Source organism: Bos indicus x Bos taurus, chromosome 1 (genome assembly GCF_003369695.1).
Source record: "Bos indicus x Bos taurus breed Angus x Brahman F1 hybrid chromosome 1, Bos_hybrid_MaternalHap_v2.0, whole genome shotgun sequence".
Taxonomy (NCBI): Eukaryota; Metazoa; Chordata; class Mammalia; order Artiodactyla; family Bovidae; genus Bos; species Bos indicus x Bos taurus.
Genome location: NC_040076.1, coordinates 80,283,379 through 80,301,272, shown reverse-complemented (window position 1 = coordinate 80,301,272; position 17,894 = coordinate 80,283,379). Strand labels below are relative to the sequence as shown.

General features: G+C 40.2%; 1 protein-coding gene across 1 annotated transcript; it reads left to right on the top strand.

Moving 5' to 3' along the window:
- The first annotated feature begins 1,335 nt into the window (after positions 1–1,335).
- On the top strand, positions 1,336–16,620 carry FETUB (fetuin B). The gene is made up of 7 exons (XM_027538716.1): positions 1,336–1,770; positions 2,104–2,214; positions 3,593–3,680; positions 5,892–6,061; positions 6,775–6,876; positions 14,991–15,080; positions 16,077–16,620. Exons 1-7 carry the CDS (start codon positions 1,543–1,545, stop codon positions 16,449–16,451), a joined length of 1,164 nt encoding a protein of 387 aa, XP_027394517.1. The 5' UTR covers positions 1,336–1,542; the 3' UTR covers positions 16,452–16,620.
- Positions 16,621–17,894: the final 1,274 nt, after the last annotated feature.

Genomic DNA, 17,894 nt, shown 5'->3' with positions numbered 1-17,894 from the left:
CTTCAAATAGGATTATTTCATTCTTTTTCTTGGCTGAGTAATATTCCTTTATGGACTTCCTAGGTGATGCTAATGGTAAAGAATTCACCTGCCAATGCAGGAGATTTAAGAGAAGCAGGTTCCATCCCTGGGTTGGGAAGATCCCCTGGAGGAGGAAATGACACCCCATTCTAGTGTTCTTGCCTGAAGAATCCCATGGACAGAGGACCCCTACAGTCCATGGGGTCTCAAAGAGTCAGACACAACTGAGTGTCTGAGCACAATATTCCATTATAAACACATATATACATATTTGCAAAAGTGTTAGTTGCTCAGTTGTGTCTGACTCTTTGAAACCACATGGACTGTAGACTGCCAGGCTCCTCTATCCATGGGATTCTCCAGGCAAGAATACTGGAGTGGGTGTCATTTCCTCCTCCAGGGGATCTTCCTGAACCAGGTATGAAACCTGGGTCTCCTGCATTGCAGGCAGATTCTTTACTATCTGAATCATTAGGAAAGCTTACATATATATATCATATATATCATAGATATGTGATTTCTTTATCCATTCATCTGTCAGTAGATACTTAGATTGTTTCCATGTCTTAGTAAATAGTACTACTATGAACATTTGGGTGCATGTATCTTTTTGAATTAAGAGTTTTCTCTGGATATATGCCTAGGAGAGGGATTACTGGGGCATATGAGAATTCTATTTTTAATATTTTAAGGAACCTCAATACTGTTCTCCATAGTGGCTGCACCAATTTACATTCCCACCAACAGTGGAGGAGGGTTCCCTTTTTTCCACATCCTATCAGCATTTATTATTTATAAACTTTTTAATGATGGCCACTCTGACCAGTGTGAGGTGGTATCTCACTATGATTTTAATTTGTATTTCTCTAACAATTAGCAATGTTGAATATCTTTTCATGTGCCTGTTGGCCATGAAACAGAACCCTTTCTAGCCAGATTCCAAAATGCTTTAGGGATCTCACCAGAGCTTCATGTATATGATATGGGCTTAAAGCCCTTTTTCTGATATAACAAGAATGGTGAACCCGGGTTGTGGAGTATGAAGTCACTGAGCACCATTACCACTGATTCCGGGCTCCAAGCCTGAAATAAAGGTGAGTGTGGCCAGGACATTGACTGGAGGCAAGCTGTTAGGGATAATGAGAGAGGAGGTGATAGTCTTCCTATTCTGACTCAGCTAGAGCCCTGAACACAAATCAGAATTCAATAACGGTCTCCCAGGAGCCTTGACCCAAGTGTTTGTATTGATTTCTTGGGTAACAGGAAACTTTAATCTGTTTATATGTACACATGAATGTGAGATTACTCTGGGGTCTAAGGTTATAGATAGTGGCAAATCCCAACCAAAGTACTGACTCAGCGAAATCTACGTTTGGAATTTCAGAGATAAAATAAGACACTGTGCTTCATATCCGGATCACTGGTTTAGATTGCGATTACAAAGCTGCACAAGTTGGCCTCAAGATCCTATAAACAGCCTCATTCCTGCAGCTCCGCACACTCACCCCTTCTCACCATAGGATGAATGTGCTCCTACTCCTGGTGCTCTGCACCCTGGCCATGGGCTGCGGGGCTACATCTCCACCCCAGCCAGCCGCCAGGCCCTCGTCTCTCCTCTCCCTTGACTGCAACAGCTCCTATGTGCTGGATATCGCAAATGACATCCTGCAGGACATCAACAGGGACCGCAAGGACGGTTATGTGCTGGGCCTCAACCGAGTGAGCGATGCCCGTGAACACAGACAGGAGGTAAGTGGTGGTCCCCGCCGGGGCAGGTGTTTGCACCAGCTGGGGAGGCTGGCCAGGGCAAGGGAACCCAGAGGCACCTGTTGGCTGGTGCTTTCTGAGTCAGAAACCCTGCTGAGTACATGCTGCTCTCCTCTGCTAGGGTGCTACTGCCTCTTAGTAGTATTAGAAACAAGTGCTAATGGTATCCACTCTGAAACTTGTGTCCCATCATTTATAGGAACACTTCACAAACATCAGAGCCTTTGGCTTTGCCATAAAACAGAAAGTTTCTTGGCTGGTCGTTAGAAGTTTCTGCTTCATGTGAGCTGTGCATTTCTCTTCCCCCTTGCACAGGCTGGTCTGGGATCTCTGTTCTATTTCACACTGGATGTGTTAGAGACTGGCTGCCATGTGCTCAGCAGGACATCATGGAAGAACTGTGAAGTGAGGATCTTTCATGAATCGGTGAGTACTTTCCCCAGGAGCTTGAGGGGGGAAACTAGGTGTCCTCTGTCTACAAGATGAAGATTATTCAACATGTGCCATCTTTAAATGTCCCTCTTTATAATCTCTGGGGCAGGGTGCCTATGTGGTTATTTCAATTTGATAGAAAAAATAATTTAATCAGAGGGGGTTTCTGACACTCCCACTGGGGTCATGACCCCAGAGTTGAAATGTTGCCCCCAAACTGTTTTCTGCCTCTAAAACCTTCCTGTAGGCTCTGAGCTAGGCTTAAATTGAGGGGCAAAGATCTGAGGTTTAGTGCTCTGGATGTATGTTTAAGGAAAACTGTAGAAGCAATGGCAGGGGAGCTTTGGAATTCAATTTTCATTTTCTTTATTTTGTTTTCAAGAACACTTATATGAGATTTGAGGCTGGGGAGAGGGAGGGCTGTGGTATGAGTGCTCTCAGAGGTGTTTTGGAAGGATTTCGTAGTATCACAGAACCTAAAGGGAGTCAGAACTGATCCTTTTAAAGAGGACCATTGAAGAGGCTTGAAAAGAGCATCATCAGTTTTCATTTGGTTTTCAACTATCCTGAGATTATTTTCATTAATTTATATGAAACTTTATAAGTGATATAAGTGTGATGTAAGTATCTAGAAGTGTGATATAAGTATCTAGAAGTGAAGAGTTTGGCAAAGATGTCTTTTTCTAGTCATTTAACCAAACTTGTCAAACTGCACCTATCTGGTTTGGGAAAGCAAAACAGTCTATATACCCTGTTGTGAATTATGTTTGTTAGGCACTAGCTTAATAGACAAAATATATGTGTGTATCACTAGCTGCTATAACACATACACCAAAAGGATATACCAATTGCAAAATGATAGAACTTGGTTTCCCATTCATGTAAAGTTTAAAATAGAAATCCTTGATGAGGAAGGGGCTTTCCTCCAGGAGTGATTTGGAGACTGGATACTTCCATGTTGTGGCCCCCTAGACTCTGTAGCCTTCACCTCGTGGCTTCAGTGGTCACCATGCTCATCTGCATCAAGCAGTGGAAAGAGAAAGAGCATAGAGGGCAGATAGCGTGTGGCGGGGCTTTACAGGCTAGACCTAAAAGTGGTTATACATCCCTTCTGCTCACTTGGCTGTGGTTAGAGCTCATTTACACCCAGTCACATCTAAGCAGGAAGGAGGCTGGGAAGAAGTCAAGCTGTGTCTCAGGTGAAGGTTAAATTGTTTAATGATCAGCTGGCAGTTTACTCCATCCAAAAACTATGAAAATTGACCTTGAGTTTCTTGTTCCTTAAAAATGAAACGTCCAGTTTCATTTCAGGGGTATTTTTTAAAGTCTTAGTTCATTCCACTGTGTCATGAAGTGCATTTGTTGGTTCTAGGTTTATGGCCAATGCAAAGCAATATTTTACATTAATAAGGAAAAAAGAATTTTCTATTTACCTGCTTATAATTGTACTCTTCGCCCAGGTAAGAGATCACTTTCATTTTTTTCATTTTAATAACAGATGAAAAAAGAGCATTTAACTCTACTATGCTGTACTGTATAGGGTTTCTTCCATCCTCACTTCTTATTCATCCCAAAGCCAGGTTCTTTGTATACCCAGCACTTGCACTGCTCCTCGTCCCACAATTAATCTTTCTAAATAACCTGCAAAAGCTCTACATTGTGTCTTACATCAAATCCTAAATTTTCAGTCTGATGTAAGTGGCACAATCTCCATGACTGATCCCCAGGCTTCCTTTCTAGCTACCTGTGCCTTATTTCACTGACTGTACCGATTCTGCACTCCATTCAACCAGATGACTTACTGTTTTCTGAACACACGTCACAATTCTCCAATCTCTGCATCTGGTTAGTGCTTCTCCCTCTGCTGAGGATACCCTCCACGGATAACCTCTGCCCTTGGAACTCCTAATTCTTTAAAGATCATTGCCAAGGCTGCTTCTTCCACCATGTTTTCTATTCAAGAAAACAGAACAGAAACAAACAAGAAATAGTGCTTTCCTGTTCTACATCCCTATACAACTTTAGCCTAACCACTCATGGAGCACAGACCATGCGCTGCCTGGATTTGGGGTCCTCTGTCTTACATCTTGTAGAACATTTTATCCCTTCTTCCTCTCTGCTACAATTCTCCCCCAGTTCCTATCAAGTGGATGTGTGTATGTGTGTGCGGGTTCAGTCGTGTCAGACTCAGCGACTCCATGGACTATAACTTGCCAGGATCCTCTGTCCATGGAATTTCCCAGGCAAGAATACTGGAGTGGGTTACCATTTCCTCCTCCACCTATCAAGGGTAAGGAGTCTATAATATCATTGAATAAATGAACAAATACATACATTCATTCTGGGTCCTGAAAAGTAAGCATCCACAGCACAGGAAAATAGGATGGCTACTCATCAAACTATTAAGTGCATGTGACTCCCTTGAGGGATCTCATTCAAGTGCAGATTCTGATTCCTGTAGATCTGGGGTAGAGCCTGAGATTCTGCATTTCTAACAAGGTCTAGGTGACAACAATACTATTGGTTCCTTTGAAGGACAAGGCAACAGAGCTAAATCTTCCTGGTTGTGAAGATGAGACTCACCTAAAATAAATTCGAGGACAACAACTAATAAAACAGATCAAGTCTGAAATGGAAGTCCTAGGTACCAGAGGTATGGGAGGTCAGGCAATGACTCGTGCCTGGGAGTGACAAGCTATGGATGTCACTCCCCCACAATATGCCCAAATACATCCAAATAAAACCACAGTTGATCAAAGCAATGTGTTTGCTTTGTTAGAACAACTGCTAGACAAGCTTCCTAGTGTGACTTTTACACCAGTTATGCCACCCACAGCCCCTCCCAGTCAGACATTCTAGCTGTATCATTAGTGTGATTAACCTATTCAGTCATACAGTGATTGGATCAACTTCTGTTTTCCAGCTCACATACATTGTTTAACCAAAGAGGGTGTGTTTCCGCCTTCCATATGTCATTCACTCACTCATTCATCCAGCAGGCACTTACTAAGCACCATCCATGTGTCAGACATTATTTTTGGTGCTGGTGACTAAAAGGTAAATAGAACATGACAGTAATGAAATCCCAACTCATTCTCTTTACAGAGGCAGTGATGCTGGAAGATAGTGAGCTAATTGGGAAAATGTTTTTATACCAATATAAGTTGACCCTTGAACAACATGTGTTTGAACTATCAGGGTCCACTCAAACATGGATTTTTTTTTTTCATCAAATACATGCTATAATGCTACATGATACTTGGTTGGTTGAATCTGTGGGTACAGAACCATGGATACAGAGGGCTCAAAACAAAGTTAAACTGGGATTTTTGACTATGTGGAGGGTCAGCACCCCAACCTTCATGTTGTTCAAGGGTCAACTGTACTATATTATGTGTTTTTAAACCAAATTTCTAGGGTAAAAAGATTTGTGTAAGGTGAAAAAAAATATTGCTTTGTTTCTTTTTAAATCATGAAAGTAATACACGCTCCTTGTAGAACACTCTGCAGAAAGCTAAATTTCTAAATAATGCTTTCCCGCTCCGTCCTTGACAGTGCGAGGTGTTATCTTCTCTCCTTTTGATCTCCACCTCTGTTGTGATCATGTGATTTACAGAATTATGCATCATTAAGAAGTTTAATTTTAAACTTGCTCTCTTTGGCATTTACAGTTTCTCAAAGCGCGATTATCATGACATGCCCTGACTGCCCCAGCACCAGCCCCTATGATTTGTCAAACCCCAGGTTCATGGAAACTGCTACTGAGTCTCTTGCAAAATACAACAGTGAGAGCCCCTCAAAGCAGTATTCTCTCGTCAAAATCACCAAGACTTCTAGTCAGGTGAGTCTGAAATGTCAGCTACAACAACATGTCTCATAATTCTTGCCATGGTTATCAAGGCACTCCCTTCGATTAGAACCTAAGAGCCTTTTCCTCATTTCCTACCTTGGTAACCTTGATGCACATTCAATTGTGTCTAGTTTCTGAGTTTGTCTGTGGGATTTCCACTAGAATTGTGTGATTTGATTTCATTTCATTGCCCTGAAGGCAAGAAGGGAAATGGACTCATGGTCTCCTTGGGTTATTCTACTTAGGTTCACTGTTTATTACCACAGTCCCACATCTGGTTGACCACAGACCACTTAACAAGTAAACTTCTATTCTGTGTTTTAAATACAGGAGTGTATGTTGAGTTTTATGGGTTAGAGGAAATGCTCATTTGTATATGGATTGTGTTGGTATCTATCATATGGAGAAAAGTTAATTTAAAAACAAATTTACATGGGGAAAAATAAGCTCACCCAAGGGAAGGTTTTTGAGCCCATTTAAATCCTTAAGAAGGGAAGAAAGGTATGGAAAAAGTTACGTTTTCTAAATAACAAAATCATAATACAAGGTTTGGTCATGGTGGGGATCACAGGGACAAAAAGCGGCCTTTGTTGACAGTGACTCTGGGGATGTGTGGTTTCTGTAAATCTAATGTTGTCAAAGCTGAGTCATGGCACCACTTGGGAAGGTTTGATTTTTATTTCTCACCTCTTGTTTCATACTAGTGGGTGTTTGGCCCTGCCTACTTTGTGGAATATTTGATCAAAGAATCACCATGTGTCAAGTCGGAGGGTAGCAGCTGTGCACTGGAGTCCCCTGGCTCTGTGGTGAGCATTGCCGAGTGTTTTCATAACTCAAGATTTGTGCTCACAGATCATCTGTGTGTATTCATAACGTGTAAAATGACATGTGAAGTGTTGTAATGCACAAGACACTTTCATTCACCTTAAGGAGCAACTGACTAGTTAAAGATGGCCCAGATGCAATAACATTTGATCATAAATGCAGTTTTCATCAGCAATGTGGTGCCTTGGCAAAAAATGATCACAGAAGGCTATAAAATATAGACAAATCCCTCAGTGGTTGGTAGTGGCCCTGCTTTTATCTGAACAAAACCAGTTACATTTGGAATACGTCATGATGTTCCATTTCTTGGACCACTCTTTACTAAGAAGGACGAAATCAAACAGGACTTATTTCAAAGAAAGCAGCCAAGATGGCAAATGTGCCACCTTGAAACCATCTAAGGCACACCTGGTAGGAATGTCAATTGGCACAGTGGATTATAGCACAATTAGGCAAAATGCAAGCTGTTTCCCCCCATTATTCACTTAGCTATAATAAAAGTTTTATTAAGATATAATTCACATACCATAAAATTCACCCTTTTAAGGTGTACAATTCAGTGCTTTTTAGTCTATTCAAAGAGTTGAACCATCATCACTACTATCTAATTTTAGAATATTTTCATCAACCTTCAAAGAAATTCCACATCCATTAACAGTCATTCCCCTTACATCACTCAGAGGATCTCAGTTCTCCAACCAACAGTTGACCCAGGCTCATGGCAGTGAAAGCACTGAGTCCTAACTGCTGGACTTCCAGGGAATTCCCTGTATGTAAGTTATTATGTATACATATGTTTTCATTTCTTTTGGGTATACACCTCGGAGTGGGATTGCTGGGTCATATGAGAATTCTAGGCTTCCCTGGAGGCTCAGATGGTAAAGAATCTGTCTGCAAATCAGGAGACCCCTGTTTGGTCCCTGGGTCTGGAAGATCCCCTGGAGAAGGGAATGGCTACCCACTCCAGTATTCTTGCCTGGAGAACTCCTTGGACAGAGGAGCCTGGTGGGCTACAGTCCACAGGGTTGCAAAGGGTCAGATGTGACTAAGCAACTAAGCACACACGCGTGAGAATTCTATGTTTAACCTTTTGACTAACAGCAAACTTTTCCAAAGTGACTACACCAGTTTAACGATCTCATCAGCAATGTGTGAGGGTTTCAATTTCTCCATGTTTTTGTCAATGCCTATTATTACCTGGGCTTCCCAGGGGGTGCTAGTGGTAAAGAACCCACCTGCCAATGCAGGAGACGTAAGAGAAGTGGGTTTGATCCTTGGGTCAGGAAGATCCCCTGGAGGAGGGCATGGCAACCCACTCCAGTATTCTTGCCTGGAGAATCCCATGGACAGAGGAGCCTGGCAGGCTACAGTCCATAGGGTTGCAAAGAGTCAGACATGACTAAAATGACTTAGCACGCATGCATGCATTACTATTATCTGTCTTTCTTATTATAGATATCTTACTGAGTATGAAGTAGTCTCTCATTTTGGTTATATTTGAATTTTCCTAATGGCTAATGATATTGAGTATCTTTTAATATGCTTTTGGGCCATTTGTATGTATTCTTTGGAGACACATCTATTCAAATCCTCTGTCATTTAAATATTGGATTATTTGTCTTTTTATTGTTGAATTGTAAGAATTCTTTACATATTCTGAATATGATTCCTTTATCAGATATATGACTTTCAAATATTTTCTCCCATTATCTGATTTTTCTATTCATTTCTATTCTTGATGATGTTCTTTGAAGTACAAAAGTTTTTAACTTTAATGAAATCCTGTTTTTTTTTCTTTTGTTGAATGTGCTTTCTGTATCATATCTAAGAATCCATTGTCTAATCTAAGATCACTAAGATTTACTCCTATGTAATCCTCTAAGAGTTTTATAGTTTTAGCTTTAGGTCTCCGACCCATTTTTGAGGTAATTTTTGTATATGGTATGAGTTAGGAGGTTCAACTTCATTCTTCTGCTTGTGAATATCCAGTTGTCCCAGCACTGTTTATTGAAAAGACTATTACTATTGTTTCCCCCATTTAATTGTATTGACATGCATTCTAAAGACCTATTGACTATTAATGTAAGGGCTTACTTTTGTACCCTCTATTTTATTCCATTGATCTGCACATCTATTCTTATACCAGTACCACACTATCTCCAGTAGTGTAGTTTTGTAGTAAATTTTGAATTGGGAAGTGTAAGCCCTCCTATTTTGTTTTCTTATTCAATATTGCTTTGAGTATTCTGAATCCCTTGCGTTTTCATAATATGTCAACTTCAGAATCAGCTTGTCAGTTTCTATCTTTAAAAAGCAGAAAATTTGATAGGGATTTCATTGAATCTCTAGACCAAATGTAGAAAGTACTATCCTCTTAAAAATACTAATTTTTCCAGTCCATGAATATGGGAAGTCTTTCCATCTGTTTAGGACTTATATAATTTCTTTAAACAATATTTTGTAGTCTTCAGTGTACAAAACTTTCACTTTTTTGTATAGCTAAGTATTTTATTCTCTTTGATGATGATATAATGTATTTGACTTTTCCATTTTATTTTTTGGATTATTCATTGCAAATATATAGAAATATAGTTGGTTTTTATATTTTCACTTTGTATCCTGTAACCTTGCTGAACTCGTTTATTATTTCTAACAGTTTTTTAGTAGAGTCCTTAGGATTTTCTGTATACAAGATCATGTCTTCTACAAAGAGATATAGTTTTACTTCTTCCATTCCAATCTGAATGACTTTTAATTCTTACCTAACTTTCCTGACTAGAACTTCCAGTACAATGTTAAATAGAGGTGGGAAGAGCAAACAACCTTATCTTATTCCTGATTTTAGGAGGAAAGCATCCAGCATTTCATTATTGAATATGATGGTAACTGTAGGCTTTTTATAGCTGCTTTTTATCAAGTTGAGAAAGTTCCCTTCTAGTCCTAGTTTTGTTGAATGTTTTTATTGAAAAACAGTGCTGCTGCTGCTGCTGCTAAGTCGCTTCAGTCGTGTCCGACTCTGTGCGACCCCATAGACGGCAGCCCACCAGACTCCCCCGTCCCTGGGATTCTCCAGGCAAGAACACTGGAGTGGGTTGCCATTTCCTTCTCCAATGCATGAAAGTGAAAAGTGAAGTCTCTCAGTCGTGTCCGACTCCTAGCGACCCCATGGACTGCAGCCTACCAGGCTCCTCCGTCCATGGGATTTTCCAGGCAAGAGGACTAGAGTGGGGTACCATTGCCTTCTCCGTGAAAAACAGTGCTAGAGTTTGCCAAATATTTTTTCTGTGTTAGTGAGATAATCGTTTGTTTTTTTTTCTCCTTTAATCTATTAGTATTGTATATACCAATGATTTTTGTACATTAAAACAACCTTGTGCTTTGGGAATAAGTCACAGTTGATCATGATGTTTAATCCCTCTATATGTTTCTGAATGCAATTTGCCAGTTTTTTAAGATTTTAAATTTATATTTATAAGAGACATTGGCCTGTAGTTATTCCGTGTTGTCTCTGCCTAATCTTCATATAAGTGTAACATTGGCTTCATAAAATGAGTTGGGAAATTTTCCCTCTTCTATTTTATTTTGGAAGAATTTGTGAAAGATTGGTGTTTATTCTTCTTTAAATATTTGGTAGAATTCACCAGTGAAGCCATCTGGGCCTGGGCTTTTCTTTGTGGGAAGTTTATTTGATTAATAATTCAATTTCTCTACTTGCTATAAATCTATTCAGATTTTATATTTCTTCTTGAGCAAGTTTTGGTAGTTCATATCTTCCTAGGAATTTATCCATTTCATCTAACTTATCTAATTAGACAGCGTACAATTGTTTACAGTACTTCATTTTTATTTCTGAAATATTAGAGGTGTTGTACCCTATTTAATTTCAATTTCAGTAGTTTGAGTCTTTTTTTTTTTTTGTCTATCTAAAACTTTGTTAATTTTATTAATTTTTCCCCCCGAAAAATCAATTTTCAGTCTCATTTATTTTTTTCTTTTACTTTTTTAGATTCCAGTTTATATATTTCCTCTCTATCTTTATTATAACCTTCTTTTTGTTTGCTTTGGGCTTAGTTTACTCTTCTTTTTTCTGGCTTTTTAAAGTAGAAGCTTAGGTTATTGATTTACAATCTTTATTCTCTTTTAACATAAGCATTTGCATCTACAAATTTCCTTCTAAGCAATGATTGAATCGATTCTCACAAGTTATTCACGTTATTTTTGTTCCCATCCATCTCAAAATATTTTCTAATTTTCCTTGTGATTCTTTTTTAACCAAATGGTTACTTAGGAGAGTTATTTAATTTCCTCATATTTGTGAAAATTTCACTTTCCTTCTGCTACTCATGTCTAATTTCATCCTATTGTGGTTGGAGAATCTACTCTGTATGATCTCAATTCTTTTAAATCTACTGAAACTTGTTTTATCGTTTAACCTAAGGCATATCCTAGAGAAATTTCCATGTACACTTGAGAAGAATGTGTTCTGCTATTGTTAGGTGAAACATTCTATAGTTGGCTGTTAGGTTTAGTTTGTTTATAGTGTTGTTCAAGACTTCTGTTTCTTTGTTGATGTTCTGCATACTTGTTTTATTCATTACTGAAAGTGAGGTTTCCAACTATTATTGTTGGATTACCTATGGCTTCCTTGAATTCTGTCAGGTTTTGCTTATGTACTTTGGGGATCTGTTGTGAAGGGCACATATATTTATAGTTGTGTATTTCTAATAAATTGAGCCTTTTATCACTATAAAATGTTTTTCCTTGTCTCTAGTAACAATTTTTGTCTTAAAGTCAATTTTGTCTGATACTTGTACAGTCATTCCCAACTCTTTTCGATTACTCCTTGCATTGTAAAACTTTGTCCATCTTTTAACTTTCAACCTGTTTGTGTCTTTGAATCTGAACTATGTCTCAGAGAGGTCTCTATAAAAGGCTTTTGAGATGTGGTCTGGAGAAGGCAATGGCACCCCACTCCAGTACTCTTGCCTGGAAAATCCCATGGACAGAGGAGCCTGGTGGGCTGCGGTCCATGGGGTCGCTAAGAGTTGGACATGACTGAGTGACTTCACTTTCACTTTCACTTTTCACTTTCATGCATTGGAGAAGGAAATGGCAACCCACTCCAGTGTTCTTGCCTGGAGAGTCCCGAGGACGGTGGAGCCAGGTGGGCTGCCGTCTATGGGGTCACACAGAGTCGGACACGACTGAAGTGACTTAGCAGTAGCTGGTGGTCCAGTGGCTGAGACCCTGTGCTCTTGATGCAGAGGGTTACCGTTTGACTCCCGGTCAGGGAACCAGATCTCACATGCTGCAACCAAGACCCTATGAAGCCAAATAAATAAAAAAAAAATTTTTTAAGACTTTTATAACCAGTCAATTGAATATTAAGGAATAATTGGGAAAACATCTTCAGCATCTTCTGTGGAATCTCCCTGTCTCACTTTTCGGTACCATCTTGGGCAGATCACATAGTTTTCTAGTTTCTAGTTCTTATTACTAGTTTCAGTAATAAGAATGATTTCACTTAGATTATTAAGATTCACTTTCAGGTATTAAAAATTTCCTTTTAGTCAATTCTAAATCAAAACTTCTATCTCATATCCAATTCAAAGCATTTTCCTCTCTGAGGCTCAAGCTTGACCTAGAGCTTAGGACCTGCTGTGAAGAAGGAGTCAAGGCCTGTCCTTTTGTTCTTTTTACCCCTCCTGCAATCTTTTATTTAACTGTGGCTCTTCTGAGTTTCAAGAAGAATTAAGAGAGGATTAGAGAAAAGAGTCTAAAGTCTTTTCACATTCAGTTCAGTTTAGTTCAGTCAGTCAGTTTTGTCCGACTCTTTGTGACCCCATGAACCGCAGCATGCCAGGCCTCCCTGTCCATTACCAACTCCCGGAGTTCACCCAAAAGTATTGGAGTTTCAGCTTTAGCATCATTCCTTCCAAAGAACACCCAGGGCTGATCTCCTTTAGAATGGATTGGTTGGATCTCCTTGCAGTCCAAGGGACTCTCAAGAGTCTTCTCCAACACCACAGTTCAAAAGCATCAATTCTTTGGTGCTCAGCTTTCTTTATAGTCCAACTCTCACATCCATACATGACCAGTGGAAAAACCATAACCTTGACTAGACGGACCTTTGTTGGCAAAGTAATATCTCTGCTTTATAATATGCTGTCTAGGTTGGTCCTAACTTTCCTTCCAAGGAGTAAGCATCTTTTAATTTCATGGCTGCAATCACCATCTGCAGTGATTTTGGAGCCCCCAAAATTAAAGTCTGACACTGTTTCCACTGTTTCCCATCTATTTCCCATGAAGTGATGGGACCAGACGCCTTGATCTTAGTTTTCTGAATGTTGAGCTTTAAGCCAACTTTTTCAGTCTTCTCTTTCACCTTCATCAAGAGGCTCTTTAGTTCTTCTTCACTTTCTGCCATAAGGGTGATGTCATCTGCATATCTGAGGTTATTGGTATTCCTCCTGGCAATCTTGATTCCAGCTTGTGCTTCCTCCAGTCCAGCGTTTCTCATGATGTACTCTGCATAGAAGTTAAATAAACAGGGTGACAATATACAGCCTTGATGTACTCCTTTTCCTATTTGGAACCAGTCTGTTGTTCCATGTTCAGTTCTAACTGTTGCTTCCTCACCTACATACAGGTTTCTCAAGAGGCAGGTCAGGTGGTCTGGTATTCCCATCTCTTTCAGAATTTTCCACAGTTTATTGTGATCGACACAGTCAAAGGCTTTGGCATAGTCAATAAAGCAGAAATAGATGTTTTTTCTGGAACTCTCTTGCTTTTCCCATGATCCAGCGGATGTTGGCAATTTGATCCCTGGTTCACATTACTGGACCTGTAGTTGTAGTTTTCTCTTGCTGTACAATGGCCCTCTGTTTACACTTGAAAAAGTACATGCTCTATGACTCTAAAATTTATCTTCTAAGAATTTGCCATAAAGATATGTGAAAATGTTTAAACATAAAAATTTAGATTTAATCCACTGTCTTACAAAAGAGAACTTGTTAAATAACACAGAGGAATATTAGGTAGCCATTATAAAGAAAATTGCCGAAAACTATGCAGTGTCATAAAAAGGATTTTCATTATATATATTGTTAAATGACAAAAGAGAGTTGTAAAATATTATGTACAGTATAATTCTATTTTTATAGAAGAAAAAATGTGTATTCATTGGGAAAAATGTCAGAAGAAAAGAAATCCAATCACGGTAGGAAACAGGTATCTTTCATGTAATTACAGGTCTTTTAATTTTCTTCTTGTTTATCCTATTCTAAATAACTATTACATTTATAATAAGAAAATAAACATTTTTATTTTTAAATAAAGTTTAAGGAGCTGAGAGTAGTCTTGTCTGAGAAGCAAAATCTCAGGGGAAACCTACATAAAGGGCTGCTGCATGAGAGATGAAAGCAAGTTTTCTAGCTGATGCAAGGATAGAAGTGTGGCCGAGAGATAGATCCGGATTTCTGTGTGTGTCCTATAGACATAGGTTTCTGCTCAACACAAAGAATTTTCTAATAGAGTTTGTTCCTCAAGAAATCCTGAGTTTATCTCATTGGAGGCAACTTAGCCTAGTTTGGGTGATTAATTGGTAGGGATGATCTAAAGAATTGGCTCGTGCTCAGTCCTCAGTTGTGTTTGACTCTTTGTGATCCATGGATTGTAGCCTGCCAGGCTCCTCTGTCCATAGATTATCCCAACGAGAGTATTAAAGTGGGCTGCCATTTCTTCCTCCAAAAGTATTGGCTCAGAGCCTTGTGGCTCAGTCTGTAAAGAATCTGCCTGCAATGAAGGAGACAGGGATTCTATCCCTGGTCTGGGAAGATCCCATGGAGAAAGAAATGGCAACCGACTTCAGTATTCTTGCTTGGAAAATCCCATGGACCAAGAAGCCTGACAGGCTACAATCCATGGGGTCACAAGAGTCAGACATAACTTAGTGACTACACCAGGACCACCACCATCACCTATTACATGGTAGGAGCATAAAAGTGTTGATTGGCTGTGTGTCTAAGCAAAAATGAAGTTGATTCCACTTATGATCATGTGTGCACATATAACACTGTATTTTCTTTTTCTTTAGCCTGTTGGTATTTGCCATGGTTCTCTGGGTGAGCCACAAGGAAACCAGGGCAAGATTATCTCCGTAACTTGCTCCTTCTTTAATTCACAGGTATTTTTTAGTCGAGTTGTTTGTCTTTCTGTGAATAAAAGAGCAGATGATCTATATTTAATTGCCTCTACCCTACATTCTCCTTTTATTTTCCTAAAATCCATGATCACCACTTTATTCAGGATACTCTAAGGCCACATCCACAAGGTAGCTGATTGAAGATCTGCTACACTTTCTTTTAGTTACAGCATGTTCCCTACAGCATAAGTAAGACCCATTTAGCTTGAATGGCTCAGCCCTCTGTGACATTAAATTCAGTGTCCCAAAGAGTCTTATCCTGAACCATAGGTAGAAGTTGTTTCCAGGGAGACACTGAATCCCTTTTTGCAAGTATTTGTTAAGCACTTACCATGAGGCAGCCTGGTATAGATGAGAGGTGGCTAAGACAGGCCACCTGGGTTCCAATCCTGTTCTGCCTCCTACAAGCTGTGTGGACATGGACAAGTTCCTACCTCGCTGAGTCCTGGATGCCTCCCCTGTAGAATGGGCTTGCAACACTTATCTTCTTCAGATCCCCATGAGACATAGGTCAGAGGATCCGAATGAAGGGGACTGCTCTGGACCTGGCACAGAATAAGCAATCAGTAAAGGTGGCTTCTGCCACCACTACTAGGAGTGGGGAGGCAGCTTATTAGGGACTTTGAACAAGCCATCTTACCTCTCTGGGTCATTTTTCAGCTCCAAAATTTGTGAAGCTTACAGTCCAGTTTCCAAAGGTTTTGGTTTCCCCTAGCCCTTATCTGTTCTGGGTTTTTGGGCCACACGGCTTGTGGAATCTTAGTTCCCCAATCAGAAGTTGAACCCTGACCAATGGCAAGTGAAAGCCCAGAGTCTTAACCACTAGATGTCAGGGAATTCCCTTTAATCAGAGGCCCACTTAGCTAATCTTCTTTTGAGAATTCCATCAGAAAGGTACCAACCAGAATAATCTAGTACCAAGCATATCAAGGACTTTCTTGGAGGACTTTCCCTTATTTGAAAGCATTCTCTTTTCAGGCTCCCACGCCTAGAGGTGAAAACGCTACTGTAAACCAGAGACCTGCAAATCCTTCCAAGACAGAAGAGCTCCAACAGCAAAACACAGCTCCCACCAACTCACCCACCAAAGCTGTGCCCAAAGGGTCTGTCCAGTACCTTCCTGACTGGGATAAGAAGCGTGAAGGTTCCCAGGAAAAGGACCCTATTGAGACCTTCCCTGTGCAGCTCGATCTAACCACCAATCCCCAAGGAGAACCCCTGGATGTCTCCTTCCTCTTCCAGGAGCCCATGGAGGAGAAGGTGGTTGTCCTGCCCTTCCCCTCAAAAGAACAGCGCTCTGCTGAGTGTCCAGGACCAGCTCAGAAGGGCTACCCTTTTATTCTTCCATCATGAGAACCATATAGAGGATTCCTGGGGACGTACTGTCCTGCAGGAGATGTGAGGTGGTGGGGAAAAGGGGACAGAGAAATAGTTCAAACAGGCTAATAAAGTAAGTTTTTTGGACCTCTCTTGGTCTCATGTTGCCCAGAAATTGAAATAAAGCTCAACTGTTGACTTTGCACACTGGGCTACCCGCTTCCTAAACCATCCAAGGCCTCAAGGCATGCATAGATGCTTCTCTGTTTGTTATGACTTCTTACTTTTAGCCAAGTGTCTCTGATGTAGGGCCTTAGGAATATCCTCATCATTCTGATGTTGGCCTAAAACAAATAGACTGAAGATAGTTCTCCAGCAAAGATGGATTTATTTACAGGACAGTAGAGAATTGTGATTTAGGATCTGCAACTGTCCAGAGCCACACCAAGTCCCCAAACAGCAAGAGAAGGAGAAAGCCTTCATAGAGAGGAAAATGAAGTTGGGAGGGCCACAAAAACAAAAAGTTTTCCATGGTTTTTCATTGGCTGAGTCCTTGCCAGGAAAGGAAAGTCTTTCTTCTTTCTCTTGGGCTGTATTGTTGTCACATGTGAGAGCTCCTCCTCCTGGCTCCCAACTCTATTTAATTGAGGTTTCTGGTTTATTATTTTTTTACATTTCTCCCCTTTTGATCAAGATCTTTCTCTGAAAACACGATTGATTAAGAGTCAGATTTTCTGACTTCCATGGCTTTTTGTCATTCAGTGTCAGGAAGGACCTCTCCTGAGTGTAGTGTCTCAAATTGGAGGGAAAGTACAAAGATTACAAACCTATTTAGGTTGCATTTAAATGACATGAAAGGGTAGGGAGCTCTCAGGTCCTTTCATCTAAAGTTAATATTTTACCAAGATCCTAGACATTGGAGATCATCTGAAGCATTATATCATCAAAATTCTGTTAACAAATTTCTAACAGGCCTGGTCATCGGCTTCAGTTCTGGGGAAACTTTTCTCTCAGGTCACCAGGTGACGGGCAGGCCCAATAAGAGCTTGGCACTTTCATTAGATGTATCATGTTAATCCAAGAGTCTTTGCTTTGGAGTTTGGTGGCACAAGAGCTGGTTAGCAGTACCTGATAGAGGCCTTTCCATAAGGTTGAAGGAGAGTTCTTCTGGCGACGTCTTTTCAAATCAGACAAAATCTCCAGTTGCAAGGTATGATGTCTAAGGTCTTTTTTTCCTAAGGGCACACCGTGAAAAGATTGCTTTACTGGAACATGGTTATTTTTAATAGAAACAATTAGCCCTTTGCAGTATTGGAATATCTCTCCTTTATCAGCTGTGGGTCAAAAGAAGCAGGAACCAAGTGCATTGGGTGTCCTGTGACCGTCTCAAAGGGTGCGAATTTTGAGTTCCAAAATGGGCAGATCTGAGATCTAGAGGGGCCAATAGCAATGCTTTTGGTCAAGGTAGTTGGAGGGCCT

Excerpts from the sequence above, each read along its gene's own strand:
- FETUB (XM_027538716.1), top strand. The coding sequence starts at position 1,543 with ATGAATGTGCTCCTACTCCTGGTGCTCTGCACCCTGGCCATGGGCTGC. Across the intron at positions 3,681-5,891 it reads TAATTGTACTCTTCGCCCAG|TTTCTCAAAGCGCGATTATC; the intron begins GTAAGAGATCAC and ends TGGCATTTACAG. Across the intron at positions 6,062-6,774 it reads TCACCAAGACTTCTAGTCAG|TGGGTGTTTGGCCCTGCCTA; the intron begins GTGAGTCTGAAA and ends GTTTCATACTAG.